Source organism: Anguilla rostrata, chromosome 13 (assembly GCF_018555375.3).
Source record: "Anguilla rostrata isolate EN2019 chromosome 13, ASM1855537v3, whole genome shotgun sequence".
Lineage (NCBI taxonomy): Eukaryota > Metazoa > Chordata > Actinopteri > Anguilliformes > Anguillidae > Anguilla > Anguilla rostrata.
The window spans coordinates 13794613-13818914 of NC_057945.1; the positions used below are offsets into that span (position 1 = coordinate 13794613).

A 24302-nucleotide genomic window follows, 5' to 3' on the forward strand; every position below is an offset into this window, starting at 1 on the left:
GTTTATCCACTTCCTGGCTCTGCAGAAAAACGAGACAGACATGTAATCCACTCCATCCACTATGAAGCATCATAGAAGCAATACGGTAAGTTGATTTATTTGACATTAGACATGTTAAAGATCATATATTAGTAAGTATTTTGTTAAAAATGATGTGTGATAAGTTATTTAAAAAATGGTTTTGTTTATTGTGTACAAGCTAACAGCAATGCTAGTAGGCAGAGTAACTGCTACCTACAGTGCAAAACAGCAACGTATAATCAAATTTACAGATATGTACAATGTAATGTTCAGTTAAGAACACAGACACCAAATATTTTTGTATTGTTTTTATTCACAGTTTTCACCAGCTTGTGAATGAGGAAGTGTGATAGTAAATGGTCAATCTTACTATGACTAGGCCTATGTCTTCATTGGCTAAGGTTTAAACTTGGTGTTTAGTCAGAGTTTCAACCAAGCGGCCAAAACCAGACTTCATTTTTGAAGCTCACTTCCTGTTGAGAGACCTGGCTCACTAGCGCCACTGTGGTTGGCTCCAGTATAGGTGTTTCCATATCCGGTTTCCATGTAAGTCTACGGTACAAACGTGGTCAAAATACAAAGTCAATAATTTTTCTCACATGATTTCATGATTCATTGTGTCATTTGAGCACTGTTATAATATTTGTTGTGGACCAATGAGGTACAATTTGCGTCACTTCCTGATTACTGCAGAGGACTAAGCTACAGTAGGGGCTACAGTCTATGGTCACTGGGGTGGGAGGTGGTGCCTCTTGGCCTTGACATTGCGGCTCCGACTCATCGTCCACAGTCGACCTGTGCGAAGTCAGAAAATGTTTTCGAGACCCACGGAGAGTCAATGGGTGACGTCACAGTAGCTTTGTCCATATTTTCAACACACTGCACGAGAACGCTGTTGAAATTCCTAAATTTGAAATATTCATATAAAATTGCATGAGATGAAAATGGACAAAGCAAAGGCTGTGCAACATGTGTCCATTGTTTGTGAACAATTTTGTTTCTAGGTCCTTTTGTCTAGGAGCTGTTGAAATTGAAAGAATTTGTTATCTGTAATTTGTTGACAGTCCCTAACCACTTGCATTGACTAAGCGGAAAGTAGGGAAGAGTTGGGGAAATAAGACGATACGAGACTGGGTGTCTGAATATCTGTCTGAATGTCTGAATTTCCAACGTTGTGACGACCGTTGCATTGTGTCTCTAAACCCTGGGACAAAGCGGGAAAGGGTCAGTGAGACTGGGTGTCCGAATATCTGTTGAATATCCAACTTGAAACCAACTTCACCTCGGTCATTGACCGAAGCTTCTCTGCTGGTTCCCAAGATGGCGGCGTGAAGGTCATCTTTAGTTACACTTACAATTTCTTTCAATTTTTTCAGTTTTTAAACTCGGACTCCCAGTTTTGCTGAGCGACATTTCAGTAGGCTACATTTGAGGGATTCGTTGAGAAATCGCATGCGTCCCGTTGTTGGTCATCACTTGTTTCCCACAATTGTTTTTTGCAGTCCCTTTCCTTGTTTTGTACACCAACTAATGTAAAAAGTTATAACGGTAAAATATAGCAAGGAGGTTGGTCATGGTGTAGCGTAGTTCACAGGGAGGTCTTGCTAAATGTTTCAGAAAAGCACATTATGCAGTGACCTCTAGGATATGCATAAATAATGACCATTGATGAGTTGTATGATTGAGGGATAATATGATTGATGGGAAAATGGACTGGATTAATAGGCTATGTCAGTTTGGTTAGTGCCACGTGTGTTGAACTTGGAGTTTTGGGCCTGTGCTGCCTTCCAGGGTTGCCAGGTCCGTAAAAAATTCCAGGCCAAAAGGTATTGAAAACCTGCGCAAAGGTGAGGGTGGGGGATTTAGGATTAGTTAACTTATGGTGCAGGAACCATAACAGTTTGCATAACTGCTCCTTTTAAATGAACTATATGGCTGACAGTCCAAGAAAAGTCACCTTTTCCGCAACTGCGCATTTTCAAACGGTGAAGCTACAGTTTCCAGCAAGACCTGTCTTACTTGAGCAATACCGTTGTGTGTCAGTAGACTGTCATTTTCTGTGATGGCGTTGGTGTATATTTGCAGACTATTTATTCTATTTCACTGTTCATTGGATTGAAGTAGATTCTGGTTTTGCCTGCTAGCCTAGGTCATGCCCTTTCAAGAACTGAAGGCGATTTATTGCCAGGGAGAATGAATAAAAATGAACTTATCATAAATATTATAAATATCATAAAATGCTCAAAATTGCAACAATTGAGTTTCAGCAATAGAGAAACAACTTTCAATGGTATTAATATGGATCATCTTTAAGATAATTTTTGACACACTCTCATACTGACAAGAACCTTCTCGTTGAATGTGTATTCAGTTTAGAGCCATCCTTAGTTTCAAAATCATTTGCTGTAACAGTACTTTGTTTTTTTGTATGGTCCTGATTTCTCTCAGATGTCGTCATATTGATATCCATGGGTTTTACTGGAAGTCACAGCTGCTGTCAGTGTTGTAGTGAAGGTTCTTTCTATTTAACAAAAAGTTGCTACTTTTTTCCTGACTTGAGCAATAGCGCAAGGTACACCAGGGATAATCTCAATGGGAAATGCATTTATCTACATCCTGAGGTTTTCAACACTGTAATATGGTGTTGAAGTTAAAAATAAAAAACTTCCAGCAGAAGACATTCAGAGAAAGAATTGCTTGAATTCTGTGAGTAATTGCTCCCCTCTAGTGGTAGGAACATATATTTTCAAGGCTAGTCTCAATGTGAAGGTAGTAAATTTACAGTTTAAGCTCTTAGATGCTTTTCAACCAAATGGACTTATACTAAGACGGCCACTGGAGCTGGATTTCAGCAAAGCTTCAATCAAATTGGTGGCCTCCCAAAGATGAGTGCCTCACGCCCTGTACAAGAAAGGGAGAGGAAGGTTAAGTTTTGTGTACAGATTGGGGTTGGAGTTACGGTATTAACTGAACCCCTTTTAGAACATGATTTACTAGGTGTGTGTCCACTCAAGAGTCTTATAAATCTCAAACAGAACCTGCATACAAATAAAAAGAAGATTGGCAATATAACTTTTCCAGGGTGATGCATACTAGACTGGTTTGGTAAATTATTAAATTCACCTGATTTTATTCTGAATTGACTGAAATTAAATGTATGTACCATTTATAAGTTTTGAAATGGAGCCTTTATAAAATTACAAGCTCAACAACCTCAGTGACTATAACGCAGGCCTGAATACCTGCCATAAAATTTTTTTAACAACTTATATAAACCCCCCAAGGAGACGGTAATTTTTGAAAATGATGAAATTACCTATTTTTTGAGGACTTTAAGACAATTGAAGCCACAGTTAACGTCGCTGGAAGCATAAAATGACGTTTTCTTTTTTCTTTTTATTATCTTTACTCGACACATGAAGTACAGAGTGCCTCATGAAATACAGAGGCTCTGAGCAGGAGTGATAGGCCCGCCTTTCAGTGCTGGCAGACCTCACCTTCACCGGGCTTCCCCCTTCACACGGTCTCAGTCACTTTACGGCATCTGCCGCTACCGGACATCAGTCTACATCACAAAGTCACTGCGATGCAAATTAACAGCCGGGGCACGCCGGAGGGCCGACGGCTTCATCTCGGAACCTGTCTGCTCGCTGGCACCTTGCCCGAAATTAGCCAGCATTACCACAGGTGCCATCGCCCCCTTCCGATTTCTATTTTTGAGCCACTCTCTACCACGTATGTGCTGTATGAATCTGATTCCCAATTACACATGTCCAGATGTTGTTGGCACACCACTTATACCATGCGCGTCCTACTTTGACAGCCACGGCCAAATACAGTGGTCACCCTTCTTAACCACACACTATTAATTTTAAGAAAATTTCATTCTCATTAAAGGTTTTGATTGAAGTTGCATTGTTACTAAATTATATTGAATCCACAGGTAGATAAAAGCAGAAGGGAGACTCAGAGTAGGAGTGTTTTAACTGGAAAATCTCAGTTAGCTGGTCTCATTGTCTTTGTGTAAAAGCCAATCTGACAGATGTGTAGAGCTGTTTTAATCTCTTTAGCAGGCCTGCACCCCAGCGGTGATAGCTTGTCCTCAGTTTCAAGGCCTCTTGCTCTGTAGGGACACATATTCTGGAATCCCTCTTCCATTATCCTTACATCACCCCCCCCCCCAACTCTCCCTCACAATCTGCAATTCTTCTCCGTCTGACTTGTCGCTTGACGAGATATTTTAGCACAATGGCGGTTTCCAGCTCTGCTTTAAGTTGGACCCAATTGGCTCCGCTCGGCGTCTGAGTCCTCCGTGGCGTTTTTTTACCATGACGAAAAGGGAGCTGCCTCAGTCATTAGGGCATGAAGGAAAAATCGTTTCACATTATGTATCGTAGAACTGAAATTCTCATTCTCTGTTGTTATTCCAAAGCATTCGTGTAAGAACAAGCATCTGATCTGCTGTGTTTCAGGCAGTTTTTCAGTTTGTCTAGCTGTGCGATTTTTGCATTATTAATTGATTTTCTTTCTGTAGAGGGATATCGCTAGTGGCATTTTTACATTGACTAACGGTTTTTTACAATGTACTCAGTGACAGTGCAGTGGTTGCATTAATGCAGGATTCTGGGTTTTTTTTATGCAGAAAGAGAGCCAAAACTCGGAGTAAAAATACTCTGCGTTCTATAGATGCAGATATTTCCTGGTCTTCTTTCAAAGATTACAACAGGTGATAACCCAGACTTGAACCACATGATTAGGCCTACTCCTGTTTCGTAGAGCCAATTCTCCCTCAGTGTCTGACAGTTATATTTTTTATTGATGTTCATATTTATACAGCCGTTGGTAGCATTGCAAGATTCAACAGTGGTCGCGTCAGCGCAGGATTCTGTGATTTTTACTCAGAAAAAATAGCCAAAAACACAGGAAAAAATACAGTTTGTGCTATACAAACGCATGTTCTGCTGGATCTTCGGGCAGCCCTGTCCTAGACACTTATATTATGTCAAAAGATTAAAATACGTGAACCTTTTTTTCTGCTGGGTGTCAAGGGGGAAATAAGCATAGAATCCTGGAGGAGATTCTGAACTCTCCTCTGGAGAGTGACCAGTGCTGTTGTTGTTTTTTTCTTGTAGACTTGATGTTCCTCGCCCTCCCACAGGTCCTGCTCGGCGATGTTGATTATCCTCCACTGACTCTGGAGCTCGGTGGTTTTACAGACTTCTCTCAGGCCATAGAGAACGCTCTCAGCAGTCAGGGAGGACCTTGCAGGAACCTGCTGAGGGAGGCAGAGGGGGCAACGAGGCCCCAGACCCGTCTGGCTATAGACTACTCCCAAAATAAGTGACGTACATGTGCATCCGTGGGGGCAGTGCTCAGTTAGTGCTAAGTGCTGTTTATACATCATGAACACCCTAGTGGGAGACGCTTAATGAGAGGGCACTCAGGCCATGTCTTTTGGTTTATTTGTGAGGCATGTATGTGAAACGTTAGTCCAGATTGTTGCGAGGTCCAGGGTCGGGCCTCCCCTCGGGAGGCTTGATCTTACAGAAGCCATAATTACTTCATAACTCCACGAGGTTAGCCCAGCCCTGGACAATCCCTTCCTGAAGGCGAAGTCCTTCAGGGCCCTATAGACGTAAGGGGTAACCCAGCTGTATGGTACTGTCAGGTCTAGCCTACACAGGCCCATCACCCGGAGTGGCACAGTACCTGACAAAGGTACCGGTGACCTTCTCCACCTTCTGTACATTCTGGACCAGTGCAGCCAGTTCCTGCACCAAGATGATGGTAACTATGTTTGGGACCCCCCCCACCCCATTCCCCTCCTTCTTGAGAAGGACTGGCCTTTTAAGCTTCTCCGTGGTGCTCCCCCAGCCAAACGAAAAGGCCGTCCTGGCTATGATTTTACCAGGAGCCTCATCTGGGGGAAACACACCCCCACCCCCCCCACCCCACATAGAGGAAAACGTGTTTTCAGTATCGTGGCTAAAACCTCTTATGGGAAACCATTCCACTGAGAAAGGTGTAGAGGGCCAATAATGTTTGGCTTGTGCCGGGGGAGGGGAGGGCCGGGGACTGGGGGTGGTGCGCCACACTGAGTAAATCCCTCCCTGTTGACCCTGTGTCCAATCACGTACACCGCTGCCTGGCTGCGGGTCGTTTCCACAATCAGGATTAAACACCGGTCTGTGGGGCCCATACACACGCTGCAAGTGTGCTAACGGTATGAAACGCTCAGAGGCCCTCGCGTAACATATCTTTTGATGTTGGTTAATATTCATGGAGGTCATTTTACATTCTTTTATCCAGCTCGTAATATGAAATTGAAATCAAGTAAGTCCTCCAAGACTGCCTATCAATCATTTGGAAGAATGTCTTTGCAAATTGAGTTCTCTCTGGTGCTGCAGAATTATAAAGAGCTCCAACACCAAAATAACTTCTAATCAGACAAGGTAACATGTCCTACTTTTTATTAATTCCCGTAATTAAAAAAGCCAATTATATCTTGCATATACAGATACAAATGTAAATGGATAAGGAAAGATCTAAAGGAGATTCATTGCTCTGCTTCTCAACAGAGCTCACTAGACCTGTGGCCAGCTTTTTGAAAGGAACGCAGAACACCCCCGTGCGTTCATCTTCTTTTTGGCCATTCCCCAACTGCACTACAGACCGTGAACTAGCTTCGGTCCACATTTTCCCTTCCCTTTCACTTAATAAATAAAAATTTCTTCCCTGAAAAGTAGTTTAGCGCTCTCCGAAGTTTTTAACGTTTCAGAAATGTCATTTGTTCTTCTTTATAATTTGAGGCAAAGTACAAATATTGATTGAGTCCAGGCCATAATCTTTGTGGTGTTGTGGCTGTTTTTCCCCGTGTGTCAAAAGGGCCGGTAAGTGCTGCTACAGATCACTGCGAGTACGCCATTTTAAAGCTAACCTTGCACCGTTATTGTTTTATGTGAAAGACTTGATCAGTGAATTAAAGCCAGAACTTAATTGCCATTTCCTTCGATGTCCCTGTCCCATGACTCAGTGCACAGTTCTTCTGTCGCTTTTTGTAGCCTATCTCTCACAGAAAACCACGTCTGGCACTTTCCTTACAGATTTTTCTTCCCCACCTACCCCTTTCCCTTTTTTCCTTTGTATATTTTGCTTTAGCACTGCTCCTAATATTACTAATATTGCCCTAAATAAACCTGTAACTTAAAAATACTTGTGTGTTAAAAATGTGTGTCTATGTGGATGTGGGAGTGTGTGTGTATATTTGTGTATGTGGGTGCATTTGTGTGTTTGCGTGTATGTGTGTGTGTGTGTGTGTGTGTATACTGCCACACAGGAGCCATAAGAGGTCTGTGCAGCGAAATGAGTACTGATTCCAATGAGGCCATAAAGCTGGGCCCTGGAACTTGATAAATCACGTCTGTTTCTCATTGCCAGGCCTTACAAATTGTAGAAATGAGTTCTTCGACATTCCCTGGCCATTATCTCTCCAGTGGCACTTTATTTCACAGACAGCGAGAGGGGACGGGGAGGGGGGGACCAGGGGCTCGGCACAGTTTATCAAGCAAACCCTAATGTCGTCCAAGGGTGGGGAACCTGGAAATCAATACTTCATTACCAAATTGTTAGAGAGAACGAGGAAAAACCGCGCCCACTCGTAGGTGGCGGCTGGATGACTTGGGGGCGGGAGGACTCGGCGCGTGCCAGGAAGCGACCTTACGGGGAGCCAAATGGAAAGAAACATCTCCGTAATGAGGGTCTGATCAGAGAGGAGAGAAGGGCCCATCGTCACCATTTTTGGGATAAAAGGAAAAAGAGTGTTCGCTGCAAAGGATGAGGGTAGTGTTCAGGAGATGGGAATTTCAAGGCACTCTTCTTTGAGGAGACCTAGATTTATAAAGCCTTTATTAAACTGACAAATCCATATTGGGGAAAGTTTGCAATCAAGAATGTGGGGCTCTTGTGCTCAGGAACGAACAGAAGCAAAGTACTCACAACCTAGGCTTCATGTAATGGTATATGGCCTTGTTCTGGTTGTAGCTTTTGGCCCTAGCATAAGTTAACATGTACAGTAGCTTACTGGCCTGGACAGGTGATGAAATCAATTAGTCAATTAAGAAGGGATACCTGCTGTATCTTCGAGCTATATATGTTCTATAGAGCATCAATATAGGGACTCCCTCCAATGTGTGCTTTTCAGTGAAAAGACGAACTGACGGAGGTGTCTGCTTGCCATGGTAAATTTAGGCTACGTTCTTGTATTAATTTTGCCTGTGGGTGGCTGCGAAAATCGAACCATCCCTCAGCGCGGTGACAGTTTCATCTCCCGCAACAGCTCCCCGCCAAAGACGAGGGGAATATGATTAGAAGCGAAACGCGGTCGCCGCAGGACCCAGCAGCTCCAGCCCTGAAGGCGCGCGGGTTCAGCTCAAGTTAACATTCCGCCAGAAGTCCAAACGGCATTAATCTTTTTTTTATGCCCCCCACCCCCACCCCACCCCCACCCCCACCCCCCGCGGTATTATCCTCGATTTGGAACGCCCAGTCGTTTGCGGCCGCGCTCGCGCTGCGATCTCCGCGGCCGGTGCGAGAGCTGAAACGAGCGCGCGCTGTCCTCCGTGATTGCCGGCTGCTTCTTTTCATGCTGCAGCGTGCAAGCTAGGCTCACGCAGATGTGCAGGCCGCGGGCGCCCGATCCACCCACAGGGGGCGCCAAAGAGCGATGAAATGCGGATCCCGGCCGACTATCCTCCTCCTCACCCGTTGCCTCGTGGGGTAATCAGCCGCTGTCACCATTCGATCCCAGACCGTACGGCCCGTCCACATGCTGGAGCAGTGCCTTAACAGGTTGAGCCACCCAACATCCCTCAAGGGCTTTAATCTTTGGCGTGCTATTGATAAGCAGTCTTCTTGCCTGCCATTGCTGTCTCTGACCGGCATATACAGTAGCAGTGATAGAGTCACCAGGCATGTACAAGATTCTCAGTTTGCGGAACTATTCTCCAGTTTGAATTGCCACATACACCTTAAACCCTACTTCACTGGGCTGCAGTAATTGGTAAAAAATGTATATCCCATAAGGTGATGGGTAAATCTCTTTGAATGACACAAAGAGTAACATTTTTCCAGTGTTATAGTGGAGAGGCTACCTTCCAACATACCGGGTCTCATAAAATTATTTTTAATTGGCCTAATTACTGCATCTTATAACCTGCTACTTCAAAAGGTTTTGCTGGATGTTTTGATCATTTACTGAAGAGGTGCCATTCTAAAACGCATTATATAAAACTGTACATGCATGTATGTTTTCAGAGGAACCTAAAGTGGAAATCGGAGAAGACTTATTCTGGAGGAAATTCCCCAGTCACCACCCGTGCCCTTTCCTCTAAATCCTACTAGGAACAGGAAGGACGCTTTTACAATCAATAAATAAGCATTTTCACAGCAGCAGAGCTTTTGTTTGACTGTGATTTCTCGGCACGGTTAATTATTTCCTCTTTTTTGCGTCTGATAACCAATGACAGTCTGGCAAGCCTTCCCAGAGTCGTGGGGTTGCCAGTGCCGGCTCGGAACATACTGTCAGCTGATGTGACATTTCACACACAGCTGCCAGTCAGTTGGGGGTGGGGGAGTGGGGGAGGGGGGGGGGTAAATGATGGCAGGCCTGTCCTTGCTCAATTACCGCTCTGCGCTTTGCATATTTTCCACATTCCTGCTGATGACTGGCAGCTGTGACTTTCTCCTGCTGCCTTTTATTTTCATTAATTTTGACGTGATGTAAGATACGAAAAAGACAATTAAAAAATGATTGACAGAACAAAAAAAATGACTTGTCATTCTGGTCACGTTTTTTTTCATTCATTTTTTTATATGTAGTTTTTTAATGTGCAGAATGATCTGGTTAAAGCTAAATGTGGTACTTTGATTTCTCTTTGTAGTTCGTAGCGCAGGTTAACCCAAGTTAAAGTACATGGGATTCCGTGCGAGATGAGATGCTGGTTCTTGGCTGTATGGCATCTCGTGATGGATAGCAGACTGCTGCCTAAAGCTCAACCTGGATAAAACGAAAAGGCTGTTCAGCCCCTCCCAGTCCTCGCCACTACAGAAACTCTCATTCAGATTTCATGCAGATAGGAGACTTCCCTCAGAGCACTTGCACCATAAGAAGCCTAGAGGTGACCCTAGATATCCGTGAGTGAGTTGGGCTTGCAGGCTCTTTCTGTACAATTCCCGAAGAATCTGACCCTTTCTTACCGTTTGCTCTTCGCTGTTCGACACAGCCATGGCGCTGGCATGGGCAGAAAATGCTATAAACCTCTCAGGCCAGTCTCCCCTGTGTCACTAAACCCTTGCGGATGATACAGAATGCAGCCATACAACTTGCCTACAATCTTCTCAAGCATGTGCATGTCACAACCCCCCCCCCCCCCAATCTCACAGAGCAGTGAATGAAACAGCTTCAACATGGGAGGGAGAGAGGGACAGACAGAGGCACTTGATGTTCACCAACAGTTAACTTAAGGTTATAAATGTGGTGTCTTTTTATGAAATATTTTACTTTCGTGTAGTGAGCGACACAAGTGAGCTGATTAAATATTGAAGGAGCAGAAGTTGGTATGTAATCAGAAATGGGCCTCTGCCCACCCCTGAGTTAACAGACGATGGTGACTGGCCAGGATGGATTTTAAAAGTACTGGACAGACCCTACTGTTGTGTCATGCAAATTTGGAAAACACTTGTATAAGATGTGTATTGATCCCTGTATTCAAGGAAAAGGAAAGCCAACAAATGGTTTTGTTAAATTTGTTTAAGGAAAACAAATCGAAATTAAAAAAAAAAAACATTTTCTGTAATTGCAGTGCGTGAAATATCATTGCTGTTCGTTAGTAAAGCATGTATATTTAATGGAAAATAATTAAAATAATTCCTCACTTTCACAGTTGCATGATATCGTTTTAACTTTTGATTAAGATGTCCCTCTGTTTTTATCTAGACCGCCAAAGCAAAGCAACCGGGAAAACCACTTGTTTCATTTCAAATGTTTGATGAATCAATCCATCAGAAAGCTCCTGGCGGCGTGTTGATGAAACAGAACAGATGAAATTAGCATTGAATTGGATATGGAAAGCGAGCTCCGTCAAACTCATCGCTGCACTCGGCATAATTAGAATGTTAATTTGGCTTGTCATTAAGGGTAGTCAATCTGGAAGGGAGAGGAAATGTCATCAGTGTTGGCAGGTGAAAATTAACAGACAACTGGCAACCACCACAGCGTTACACAGGGACATACCCAAACTCACAGCAAGGACTGTGCACGTAGGGTTTTTTTCCCTGTTTGTTTTGTTTGTTTTTGTTTGTTTTAAGCTAAGGCTTTATATTCCATCAGACTTTTTTTGTAGTGAAACTGACATTTTTTGTCCCGCTTGTGGCGTAACGGGTCGAGGGTATCTTCCGTTTCCAGGCGGGGTTTTTCCATCGCGTTTGAATCAGAGGCGAATTTGTTACGGCACGCACGCGGCCGGGGGGCAGCCGCGGCCTTCGCTGCCGCTGCACAGCCGCGTGCCACAGTCTGGAGAGCCGTGGCTTTCGTTGGTTTTCTTTCAACCGTTTGGTTTCGTTTTGAAATCGGCAGCCAACAAAGGCCCGAGAAACCATGTGAAGAGAGAACGATGTCCGAATAAATGTTAATCCGTCAATTAAGTGCTGAGTATCAGAGGAAGCCGGCAGACGTTAGAGCTGTACAGGAAGTCTGTTTGACACCTCTGCCGTAAAGCAGTGGTTCCCAACCCTGTTACTGGCGATCTACTAAGTCATCATATCTAGTACCAAGTACTAGATATGATGACTTTATTTCAGATTATTAATTTGTCCCATTGCTTTTGCTCCCCTAAAATGGAGAGGGGGTTGTATAAAAGTGGCTGTAATTACACAGATTGGCTCGTTATGGATATGGATGTAATTGCCCTCATATAAAGGCTGACAGTCTGCACTCTAACCTCATATTCATTGTGTTATTGTATTTCAAATCCAATGTGCTGCTGGAGTACAGACCCAAGGCAACAAAAATTTTGTCGCTATCCCATTACTGTTGCATTTAACCGTAATGGTTCTGCCTGACAGCTTGTTATGTGTATCCTATTGTTCGTTTTGATGATAGTTGAACATTAAAAGGTTTTGAACATGAAAAGGTGTCAAATGCAAATGTGATTATTTAGAGAGCTCTGGTTTACACTCAGTCTTCCACAGCTAATTCAGAACTGAAGAGCCTATGATGATGCAGTTAAGGAGTTCTGGAAAAAAAAAACGTGATTCCTGTAGCCTAATTATTAGTTTATTTTTTTCTACATATGTCCATTGATTGGTTATTCTGGATTCTACACATTGCTGTTTCTCTGTGAAGCATTGTTAAATGCACGTTAATGAGTTTATTGAAGTGAATTCCAATTAAAAACCAAAGCAGTGTTCATTGAATTTTTACTGGACGTTGTTAGGACTTCATAATTATTTTTCATGATGACTTCATATTCTTTTTGCCACAGATTAAATGGGCATTTGATCTGTTTTTATGCAAGATTTAAATCTGAGGAGACTGTTAGAATGTTGCTGCTCTTGCCTATATAGCATTCCACCTTTAACTGATGAGCAAGCATAATATTTGTAGCATATTAGCAGGGGTTTTAGTGTATCTAAACCACAGTATGTGAACAAATCAGACAAACATTGCAAATTGTCTCAAGTGGCACAAGATCATCCCCTGACTTTTGTGGGCTAATTAATCCTATACAAGTCTTGTAATAAGCTGCACGCTAAGCTAACTAAGGCCAGAGATGAATATATCAGAGGCACTTCAAATTTGGGTGCTGTATTTAGTTCCTCCCAGTAACCCCAATATTGTATTCTACTGGATCTTCTGCTTACATGCACCTGGTATATACAGAGAGAATGTATTCACTAATCTGAATTTATCGCAGACGCACAGCCAAAGTGTTTTAACTTTTTTAAGACGTGAGATTTAAGACTGCTACAGAGCTTGGCTTGGCCTGACCTGCGTTTTTGATCTATGGAATTGTGGAACCAACTGCTTTGATGGCCTACACTACACTGCTGAAAAAAAAAGGTTATTTTAAAATGCTATAAAAGGCTTGAGAGTTGTTAGAGATTCATAGAGGGTAGGAACAAGCAGCTAAATTATTTAGCGGACACAGACATAAGCACACGTCTTCATTGCTGCAGTGTTGCGGAGATGGGAACTGGAGCATTTATGTTTGCCACACCACCCCCTTCTTCCCCCTCAAAATAAATAAATGAATAAAATGTTTATGGTTTTTTTTTTTAGTCTGTCTGAGGGAGGGGGGGGGCAAGCAGGTTTTCTTTTGCTGTAGGTCTGTGAACTCTTGGCTCCGTTTACAGGAAAAGAGAGAGAAATTGATGAAAATCCGGCAGATTCACTGCGCGCTGCCCTCGGTGAGTGATGGGTGACCGCGGGCAGCCGCCCTGACACCAGGACAGATTAAAAATTAACGGTCACGGCGCGCCACAGAGCGCCCCCACAGAGGGAAGGAGGGCGGAAGGGGGAGAGGGAGTGAGAGAGACTGGCTTGACCTCTCATCCTTCCTTTCTGAGCCTTGAGAATGGGTGTAGCAGAAAATGTAGCAGAAGCTGCTGTCGATGTTTGTTGTTAACAATCATTATAATTATAATTATAACGCAAAATGGTAACTGTGTGGTTATAAGTAAACTTAAGTTTGTGAAATCTAACTTTAATGTCAGAATTATGTGGATAACTGTTTATATAATTCATATTAGCTTTGCAGTGGAAAAACTTATTCTAAACCATCTGACTCTGCCTTAGAGTCAAGTCTATAAAATTACATATTGTTTCTCATCTGCACTTCATTCCAGTATTTGAGATTTTTCCACTATGAATTTCCTGATTAGTGTTTGTTAGACGCCTGTCCTCCGGTCAGTGTTCATCATTTGTCGTTTTATCTGGAGTTTGTCTTCTGAGTTCACGCAAAATGCTCAGGCGAATGTGTCGGGTCGGGAGGAATTGGCGACCCGTTCCAGGTTTCCTCGGATTTGGTCTTGTGAAGCGGGGCTGACGATCAGGTATGACGATCAATAGAAGTATGATCTTGCCGCCTCGGTGTGTTTTGCCGGTGTCAGGTTCGATTTGAGCCGGCACGTCGCTCTGGGCAACCAGCGTGCCACGTCTGATGGAGGAGCCAATCGATCGCCGGGGCAGAAATGATTTTCATTGGACTATTTCACCTTGCCCGTGTGGTCATGTGAAGGTATGTAATAAGAATATGGTTTGATTGTTAATGCACCCTCTTATCCACTGCTTACAGCATGTTGGTTTACCTTCTGTGCTCTTGCACGGGATACTGAAACGAGTCCATTTGAGCGCCTTGCTGGAAGGCTTAGGGGCAGCACTGTTAAGGCTTTGAACCTGCATCCTCTGAGAAGCAAAGCCTGGTTGCTTATGCATTTCACTGCTCACAGTGCATAAAATAGTCATTTTTGTTACAGGTCTTACCATTTTTTTTTACAGTTATAAAAATTTACACACAAAGTATTGTCTTGCAAACCAACTGGTGCTGCATTGCTGCTCTGTAGTTAAGCTAGTCGAGTAATTCTCCCCTGGATTAAATCAACACTTGTCTTTAACGTTGCCTTAAAAATCTTGATATTCTTCCCACTTCCAAACACAGTAAAAATAAAGAAAAACAACAAAATGTTTCTCATCAACTCCAGTAATTCCAGTACTTGCCAAAGTGTGCTTTGTGCAGGAAAAAGTACCACTTGCATTTATTTCCTGGTCAGACTTAAGTAAAGCTTTGATTTGGGCTTTATTTAAGTAGTTGGAAAATACAGCTATGTTTTTATGGGTTCCCTTTGGAGTTTACTCTGTGTTGCTTTTCGTGCAGGGCTGACTCCGGCACGTGTAGTAACAGGCAGTCGTGCCTCACGAGGTGACATGAGGGGACCGCTAGATTTTTTGGATTTCTGCTGCTGACGACCAAATACGGAAAGAAGCTGCTCAGTCAGCCACACTGTCTTTGGCGCCATCAGTACAACAAGCACCAGAAGAAGAAAAACAAATGGTAAAGACAGCCGTGACAAGCTGAGAGAGGGAAACGGGAGAACACGCTTGTATTTTTTCTGGCCAAATCAGACGTGTACAGTATTTCGTGGCATACGTAAGATATGTAAAGTGTCAGCTTTTCATTTTATGTGATGGACCTAGTCTTTATACCCCCCCAAATTTCACACCAACATGCATCAGTTGGTCACGAGAGGAAACGTATTTATTGTGCAGATTCGAGCAGGAAGACTTTGCTGCACGTTTATACCAGACTTGCACATCAGAAATAAGTACACTGATGCCAAGTGTTATGCATACATTTATCACTGTTTGATAACGTGTATATGAGAGAATCATGCACTACAACTATGTCTTGCACAAGGGCAGAATGGTAAATAAAGGTAGTTTATGATATTTGATCAGTTCCATGGAAAGGAATGGGAGATTTTTCCATGGATTTGAGTTTGTTGCCTATTTTAGGTGTTCGGACTCTTCCCTCGTTTCACAGTACTATTTATGCTTAGTGCTGATTATAACATCCTTAAGGAACCATAAGCAACCCCACCCCCCACGTTCTTGTCTACAGTGCGCTTTCTTCTTCAAACTATCACGTTTTTTGTCCATCAGTTTGAATTGATGGAATAACAACCATGTGAGCTCTGAAATTCACTTTCACTTCGCCAGCACACAAAGTGTTTCAGATTACGGTTTGTGTGGCGACAGGCTATAATTAACACACACATTGTTTTTAGAGCTGGGAATTATAGGGTTCTAACTGACATTTTTGTCAGAAATTAGTTATTAAAACAAGAATTCTCTTCATTATATTCTACACAACAGACTGAACACCTCAAATGGCTTTGTTAAATGTTACACGGATTTAAGATGCAACAGAGATGTGGGACATGATTAAGTCAATAATGCATTAATATAATAATTATAGTGTTAAAAAATATTTTATCCTATAATGCATTAATATGTAAACACCTGAGGCCTATAAAATAAAGTTTAAAAAATCAAGAAAGTTAACCACTGAACAGTTTGTTTGCTATATAATATTCAATAATTTATTGACAGAACAGTATTTGGCTCTTATTTTAAAGAAGATAAATACTGAGGGAGCCAAGGCTTGCAGCAAGGCACCCTTGTTTAACTGCCAAATTTCATAAAAGCACTTTATTTATTGTAGCATCAGAAAAGTGAATACAGTTTCCCATAAAATAAAGAAAGGTTTGTTAAGCACACAGATTGTTACATACATGGTGTGGATAACAGTCATATTCAGAACCTCGGAATACGATCGAGGATAATTTCTGTTTTTATCCTGGTGTCACTCTCTTAGAGAAACCCTCATTAACATGTATGGTGGTACGTTGTGTTTAATGAGTCATGCAGCTTTGCAGACAGATGCTAACATGAGCCACGATTCCTTCCATGCTCTTCTGAAGTTAATTAGCCGGCAGCTCTATACTGTCTTGCACCTAACTCCTGCCCAGTGGTTAAAACGAAGTACATTTGGGCTTGGTAGTACCAGCACTCCTATTTATTGTAATGAATTCTAATTACATTCATTCAAGTTTTGGATATTCCTCTGTGTGTACTTACAGTCTATAAAATGTACAGCTTGGCGTGGTAAACTTACATTTAGCGCTTTAGTGATGTTGCATATACACTCGGCAGCCTGGAAACATTAATAGCCAGGTCTGACACTGTTGCTCATATAAGCTGAGTGAATTCACTCATGTTCTTTTACATTGTAAGTTGCTCTGGTTAAAAGTGTCTTAAATGAGTAAAAATGTAGTCAGCCACCTAAAAATGTTGTTGCTGGAAGTGGTGTTTGCGAGCCACTAGGGGTCAGTCTTCTGTCTGGACTGAGCAGAAGACAGCAGTGACAGACATCTGTAATGTAGGATACCTTGTTTTTCAGATGAGATGCTTAGCTGAGTGAGGTGAAAATAAGGAAATAAATCAGTCATGCTCAATGGAATGGTCTATTGTACACTACCAAGAATATGTGTGAGGCCTTCTAAAGTTTAAAGCATACAGTAATATATTTGGAAGAGAAGGAACCCTTAAGTCTGTCCATACGCAACTGTGCAAACCATATAAAATTAACACTGAGCAAAAACTAGAGAAAGAAACTTATATCTTGTTCAACACTTAAATGCTGATTTAACAATGTTTGCCTAGTTGTGTTGTCTGTGCTCAAAAAATGGATTTGGTCTAAATGATCGTGCAAATAATTACACAAAATGTACCAACAATATTAATATAAACTGTTAGCCCACTAAATGTGAATGAGGACAGGTTATTATCAAGCACACTGAAGTACCGGTCTTGGTTTTTCTTGACAAATGTAGCAAGAATGAATAATTATACAAATTTTAAATGTTGAAAGACACCATATGACACAGAGACCAGTCCCATTTTGCAAGTTGGTAACTATCATGCAGTTTTTAACCCAACCACTTATTATCTGTAAGTGCTCATGGTTGTTGCCCCTGTCCATACTTCTAATATGCATTCTGTGCCACCTAAAATTCATAATTCTTCCAGTTCAGGTTGACATAATTTAACGATTGATGCACACTCTTTCATTTAGAAAGAGGCGACGCTGTATTTTTGAACCTTCTCACATGTGAACATATGCAGTGTCAAAAACTGCTTGATTTCCATTAGGCCAGTGAGGAATTGTATGTGGCCAATCAATGGGTAATCCTATCTGAGGGCACGGGGTTGAGGATCTCCACACTGTTGACTGAAACAATGCGTGGAGTGAAGTTGCATTTGTTGTGAGTGTTGGTGGCTGTGCATACGGAAGTCATTTTTAAACCAACTGTTCTTACACTGTTAAGATGAGGAGTGGTCAATATTTTCTCTTCTGTGAGGTTAGCAACCATGCAACCTTCATTGTGAAAAGTACAATGAAAAAAGAACAGAATTGGCATACTTCTCAGATCTTGATGGGATTTCTCTCATTTATACTACAGTAATGGACTTTCTGACTAATGTAGAAATGGTTTAGCTGTTGGATTTTCAGATACTGATTAAAGTAGCAACATAGAATCAAAGTTAGACATTAGAAAGTGGCATAATTTCTGTATGTGAAATTTAAATCAAGGTCTTGGAAAATGTTCATACTTTATTTCACTCTGCTCAAAATGTACTGGCCTCCTACTATTTTAGTGTCCGGTTTGAAAGGTATTTTGGATCTATCAATATTGTGTATGACTGTTATACCCTTACAGCCTTTCTACAATAGTTGTGTCATTCCAATCATTGACATGACCATTGGCAAAATTTGTGCCTGGTGATGAGAGATTTATTAAAGTGCTTTTCTGTCTTCTGTTTTACAAAGGAATTTACCATGAAATAAAAGTACATTTCAGTGTTGCTTCAGGTAAATCGTCATTAAACTTTAAATCACATTGATCAACATATAATTTGTGTACTAAAATGAAACCTTGGCATATCATACAAATAAATGGTCATAGCCAGTGCTATTGCATGCAAATGTCAGCAATTATTTTTCAAGCAGTAATACAGCTTATTATTGGTGATGCATCAAAACATATTGCAAAAAAAGGTTATTTATCCCTGATCTATGTTTCCATCATCAAAAAATCTCAACGGTCCAATTGTTAGGTAATGTGCATATCAGTTTTTCCAAAATGGATGGTAATATTTAGATAATGTTACTTGAAATTATGTAAAGTGAAACAGGCCTACAAACGGAAATGAAAATGGCAAACAATTACAATAAATACCAGTTACCTACATTAAATTAAGAACTAAATTAAATAGACAGCAACATTTGTTTTAAGTACCGATGAAGCTATTCTTTTCTACAAATTGTGAATGGCTCTCAGGTGATTTGCTGTGAGTTTTACTTAAATGGAGTTTGACAGCATGGTTGCTGATGAATGATCGACAGCAAAGCTTGCACTTGAACTTGGAGTCAATTTCATCCTCTGCATTCTGTGTTTCTGCTGGTCTTTCCACAACAGAGTTGGTCAACTCTGGCTCCGCTTTTGAACGATGGTCAATTGAAAGTTTGCCTATGTCTTTGATTTGGAACCCGAGGTGGGATTCTAGATGGGATATGAAAGCAGCGGGTGTCCGGAATTTAGTTGCGCAGTCATTGCAGTGCAAGATGGGATGTCCAGAGTCCATGTTCTTCAAGAACTTTGTCCCTCCTGTTTTCCTCAACTGATATTTCACATTTGCCAACCAGTGGCTAATGGTGGTCAAGGAGAGTCCAGTAAACTTGGATATATGCATTCGTTCCTGAGGTCCAAGTTCTGATAGCAAGTACTTGCCATCAGTGGTCAGGAAAAGGCTGGACGCGAACTGGGCTTGCAAGATAAGGAGGTGCTGCGGGTTCCAGTTGGACTGCCTGCCCTTCCGCTTCTGCGACACATCCTCAAAGCATCGCATGTCCGTTTCAAGTTTCACCGTGGGCGGTTTCGAAGGCAGTGAAGGCTTTGGTGTTGTGGCTTTTGGAAGAATCTTGACCATATCAGCGATGTCGGATAAAGCGTGTTTCCGCTGCAATGGAGCGCTCGACTGCAGGCAGGCGGTGCTTAGTTTAGGCCTTTTGGATTGCGTTAAGTCCATTGGCTGATCATTGCTCTCAGAAGTAAACTCCTTGGTCACCCTCCTTGGTCTGGAGGGAACGGTCGGTAAAGCGGGGCTCTCCAGATTTTTGCTTACTTTGGACAGTGTTGTCTGGACACTAGCGGGATTATCTGGTTCTGACATTTCATTGGATGGTTTGTTAGCTTTCCCCAGATGATTGTTAAAAACAGACTGCAGCGCACTCAGCGGGTTTGTACACATCACCTCAGGAGAGTTGCCAGCGAGTGGTGACCCATCGCTGGTAAAAGAACATGGGGATTCCTTACCTTTCTTGTCTGAGAGTTGAGGACTCAGCCTCTTTTTTATCACATCGTGGCCTTTTTCCACGCAGTCTCTGTGAACTGGCGGAGAAACCTCTTTGCCATCGCCTCCGTCCTTTTCGCCACGGCCAACCTTCCAGTTTGGGCACCCTTTGCCGACATGAGGGCCGCCATTCTCTTTTTTCACATCCAAGCCGTGACGCTGTGCTTGGAAAAACTTTGCCCCCTGGGCAGACCGGTGCGGCGCCCCCTTTGGGGCTATTACTCTCAGTTTGTTGTTTAAGGCCTGTTTCAGCTGGACAGGCTGTGACGCTGGCAAGTTGGAGTTTTTTGACAGTCCTGAAAACTGGTATGCCGCATGGATGCTGGGATAGGCACTCCAGCTGGGGGTTCCAGTTTGAGCCTTGTTGATGGCAGAGGTGACCGTGTTGGCTAAAGATTTCAGTATATCACCTCCTCCAGTCGATACGTGCGCAAGGTCTTCTTCACGCAGGTACTGGGCCTTAAACGCTGTGTCCCCTGGCCTTTCACCTTCAATATTCCGTTTGTCGTAGCCTTTTCCTTCAGCACTGCTGCCATTTGTGTCCTCTTCCATATTTTCCTCATGGATGTCCTTCTCAGCATCCCAAGTAGAGCTTTTCAGCAGTGCTTTATCGGCCTCGCCGGTATGCTGGGTTTCCTTTCCCGGGGATGGCGCAAGCGGCTGCATCTTCTCCACAGACGCGGGGTCCAGGGCTAAGAGTTTTCCCTTCTTAGACGCGGAGCTAGTTACCTTGACAAAGTGTCCTGTCACCATCATGTGAGCGGTGAGCTGCTGCAGAGTGTCATGTGAGCTCCCGCACTCCATGCACTTCAGAATCTGGGACTTGCACGTCTCAAATTGAAACGCGTAGCTGGCACCGTTCTGGTACCCATAACCGGCATGGGAACTGTGAGAGGCAAATGACATTAGCGGATTGATTCTAGTAGCCAGCCCTGTCGTGGAGTCCGGAGAACAAGGCCTGGTGGCTTCATGCGCCCGCTTCTTAGCGTGTGGCACTAATTTAGGCGGCAGTACAGGAATGGGCTCTTTCAAAGGCACTTTTTGGTAATGCTTAGTCTTTATCATGTGAACGCTTAAGTCCTGGAGGGTGTCAAAAGAATGGCCGCAGAACATGCACTTGAGGACCTTCTGGGCATCCTCCTTACACTCCGAGACCTGCAAGCCCTTTTTTTGCCCCTTGGATGAGGAGCTGTTGCTCTGGGCCCCATCCTGGTAGTGTCCGCTTCTGTTCATGTGGACCGTCAGCTCCACCAGGGTGTCGTAGGCTGAGCTGCAGTCCCTGCAGCGAAACCGGCTGGCCCCGGTGAACACAGACCCACACGCCCTGCCGCTCTGCCTCTGCAGGTGGACACCGCCGAACAGGTTCGTCTTGGAGGCGGGCTTCAGAGCGTGGCCTGGACGAAAGTGTTTAGAGAGCGCGTCCTGGTGCCAGTCAAATTCGCTCTTGGGGCCGCCTTCGTTTGTGCTATCACAGCTGCCCTTGCTGCCCTTTTTGCCCACCTTGAGGCCCAGCCCGACCCGCGTCCAGTAGGAGTCGGACAGGAAGTTGGCGTAGGTGGAGCTCCTTTTCTCCAACCCGCCATTCGTCCTGTTCTCCAGCTTTGTGCTTTTGCTTTCGTCATTCTTCTGGCTCTGGGCGGACGTGTCGCTCTTGTCGGAAGGTATATCGCTGACATCACTCAGGCGGGACTCTAATTCTGCCTCCTGATTGGACAGGACGCTGTTGGGAGAGTTTTGGCGGCTGTAGCTGTTTTTGTCGTCTGTCTCTTTGTCCTTTGGCTCCTTCGGATTGGGCTCCTCAGGACGCTCTTCCCCAGCTTGGGTACTTTGCTGTCCTTCACCCTCTGTGCTGGACTCTTGAAAACCTGATTCGTCATCAGGCATGTACACTGAAAGAGAAAAACAGAAACATGATTTTTGTGAGCAGAATGTACAGTGTGGTTCAGATTTTCTTGGTCTTATAGAGGACTGACAGCAAAGTATGGATAGGGTGAGGAAGGGTTCGGGTTGATTTGGCTGTCTTGGTATCCCAGTTTATTTTATCTTTGTGGGAAAGTGTTGGTAATGATTTGTTACACGCACATTTTTGATAGAATAATTGAAATTTCACTTTCAACAATCATCACTGGATATTTATTTCTTTATTCTCCCTTCTGCACTGTAAATAATGTATAAGTAAACTAGATCTAATGACACATTAACATTTCTGGTGTAAAATGTAATGATTATGCTTAACAGGGTTTAAAACCTGTAATTTAGTTTGATTGGCCACATTCAAGAAGACTTAATAAAACGGCCATAATGCATTTGTGGGTTTATTATTACTAAATGAATTAATTCAATGGCAGTACTTAATACTGTAAGAACCTAGTATATAATATAATGTGTATCTAGTAAAGTTTAACCATTGAGTTAATAAGTATTTGAAAATAATTTGCATGTAAAGTGTTTAGTTGGTCAGCCATGGCACAAGTTAATGGTCCTGACAAACCAGAAACTTAGAAATGCCGGATGACTGAACACAAAAAATTTTCATGATCTTTCCCTCAAGATCTCAACTGGCTTGAGGACTGTGAGTTTCGCTCTTTTTATCTTTCTTTTTTCTTTTGCATTATGATGAAATGCTAAAAAAAATATACTGTTTCCACTTTTGAGAACACAATTTATGAATATGAAATGGTACTACATTCATCCTCAAATCATCTGAGAATACTTTTTTTTGAATAACTGAAAAAACAAGGATTTTTTTCTTAGTATCTGACATCCTGAATTAATTCCATAAAAGACTCAAATTGACTGCCAGGCAAAAGACAAAAATAGTACCAAATTGGCTGATGTCTAAGCAGACCCCTCTATTTATTATGGAGGACATATGAAACATGCATATTATTCCAATCCTTTGGAGTAAAGCATTTGTAGACATCGACATTCTGTACAAAAGCTCACTATCCCGTAGCTCACTACAATACTCTGTGGCCCAAAAACATCATGTTACGATACCATAAGAGATGCAACCTGACTCATGTACATCATGATGTAGACACAGTATGTCACAAACTCTAGGACTGTGTCAATGAAAATTTTCTGATGTATATCCAAAGCTTAGGGTGTCCATCAGCAGTCAGCTGGCTGAGGTACTTATAATATGATTTGGTTACAGTGTAACCCTTGTATTATTTCTGCAGCAGTAAATGTCTGAACAGAAAAAATGTGATGACATCTACACATATTACAATACAGGCTTTTAGCAGACACTCTCACCCAGAGGGACTTACACAACATTCTACATAGCATTTACTTTGCATCCACTTATACAGCTGGATATACATTGAAGTGATGCAGGTTAAGTACCTTGCTCAAGAGTACAATTTCCTACCCGGGAATTGAACCTGAACCAGTTCCTTACCCATAATACTACACTGCCGCCTCTTATACACTATATACTACACACGTAGTGTAGTCCGTTAGTATTTCAACAGTGACAGATTTTTTTGTTGTTGTTTTTGCTCTGTACTCCAGTACATTGAATTTGAAATTAAACGGTGAATATAAGGTTACACGAAAAAAAAGGCCAAGTTAGAGTTTTCTAAAAAGTACTTTTAAAAAACAGTAGAGTTCTGGAACAAACTCTAATGGACAGATGAGCATTAAGCTGTACCAAAGTGATGGAAAGAAAACTGTGGCGAAAGACAGGAACTGTTCATGATCTAAAGTATCCCCCCCTCATCTTGGAAACATCCTGGAGGTAGTGTTATGGCTTGGGCATGTATCTCTGCCACTGGAACTGGCTCACTTGTCTTTATTGATGATGTGACTGCTGACAGCAGCACTGAAGTGTACAGAAACATCTTATCTGCTCAAATCCTACCAAATGCCTCAAAACACGCTGAACAGCGCTTCACTTTGTAGCAGGACAATTACCCTGAACTTACTGTTAAAGCAACCAAGGAGATTTTTAGGGCCAAAAAGTGGAACGTTCTTGTCTGACCAAGTCAATCATCTGACCTGCTGTTCCAACAGAACATGCTTTTCACTTGCTGCAGGCAAGACTGAAGGCAAAAAATCCCCCAAAACAAACAGGAACTGAAGATGGCTACAGTACAGGCCTGTCAGAGGAACAACAGGGAAGATACCCAGTGTCTGGTCATGTCTTTGAGTTGCAGACTTGAGGAAGTCATGAAATGCAAAGGAAACTACTAAATAGGATGAGTTTATTTCATTATGTTAATCTGTCTCCTAAAATGGGGGGCCT

General features: G+C 42.6%; 1 protein-coding gene and 1 long non-coding RNA gene across 4 annotated transcripts in view; one reads left to right on the forward strand and one right to left on the reverse strand.

Annotated features, from left to right (window-relative positions):
• Window positions 1–24302, forward strand: part of LOC135237548 (uncharacterized) — a 35102-nt gene continuing 10800 nt past the window's right edge. Inside the window, exon 1 of the long non-coding RNA XR_010324850.1 lies at window positions 1–85. This is a non-coding gene — a long non-coding RNA (uncharacterized LOC135237548). The remainder of the gene's footprint in view (window positions 86–24302) is intronic.
• Window positions 16288–24302, reverse strand: part of LOC135237547 (teashirt homolog 2-like) — a 33235-nt gene continuing 25220 nt past the window's right edge. For all 3 annotated transcript variants that reach the window (XM_064304767.1, XM_064304766.1, XM_064304765.1), the window contains exon 2: window positions 16288–21939. In XM_064304767.1, the coding sequence (XP_064160837.1) occupies window positions 18929–21934 (3006 nt within the window). In that variant the 5' untranslated portion in view covers window positions 21935–21939 and the 3' untranslated portion in view covers window positions 16288–18928. The remainder of the gene's footprint in view (window positions 21940–24302) is intronic.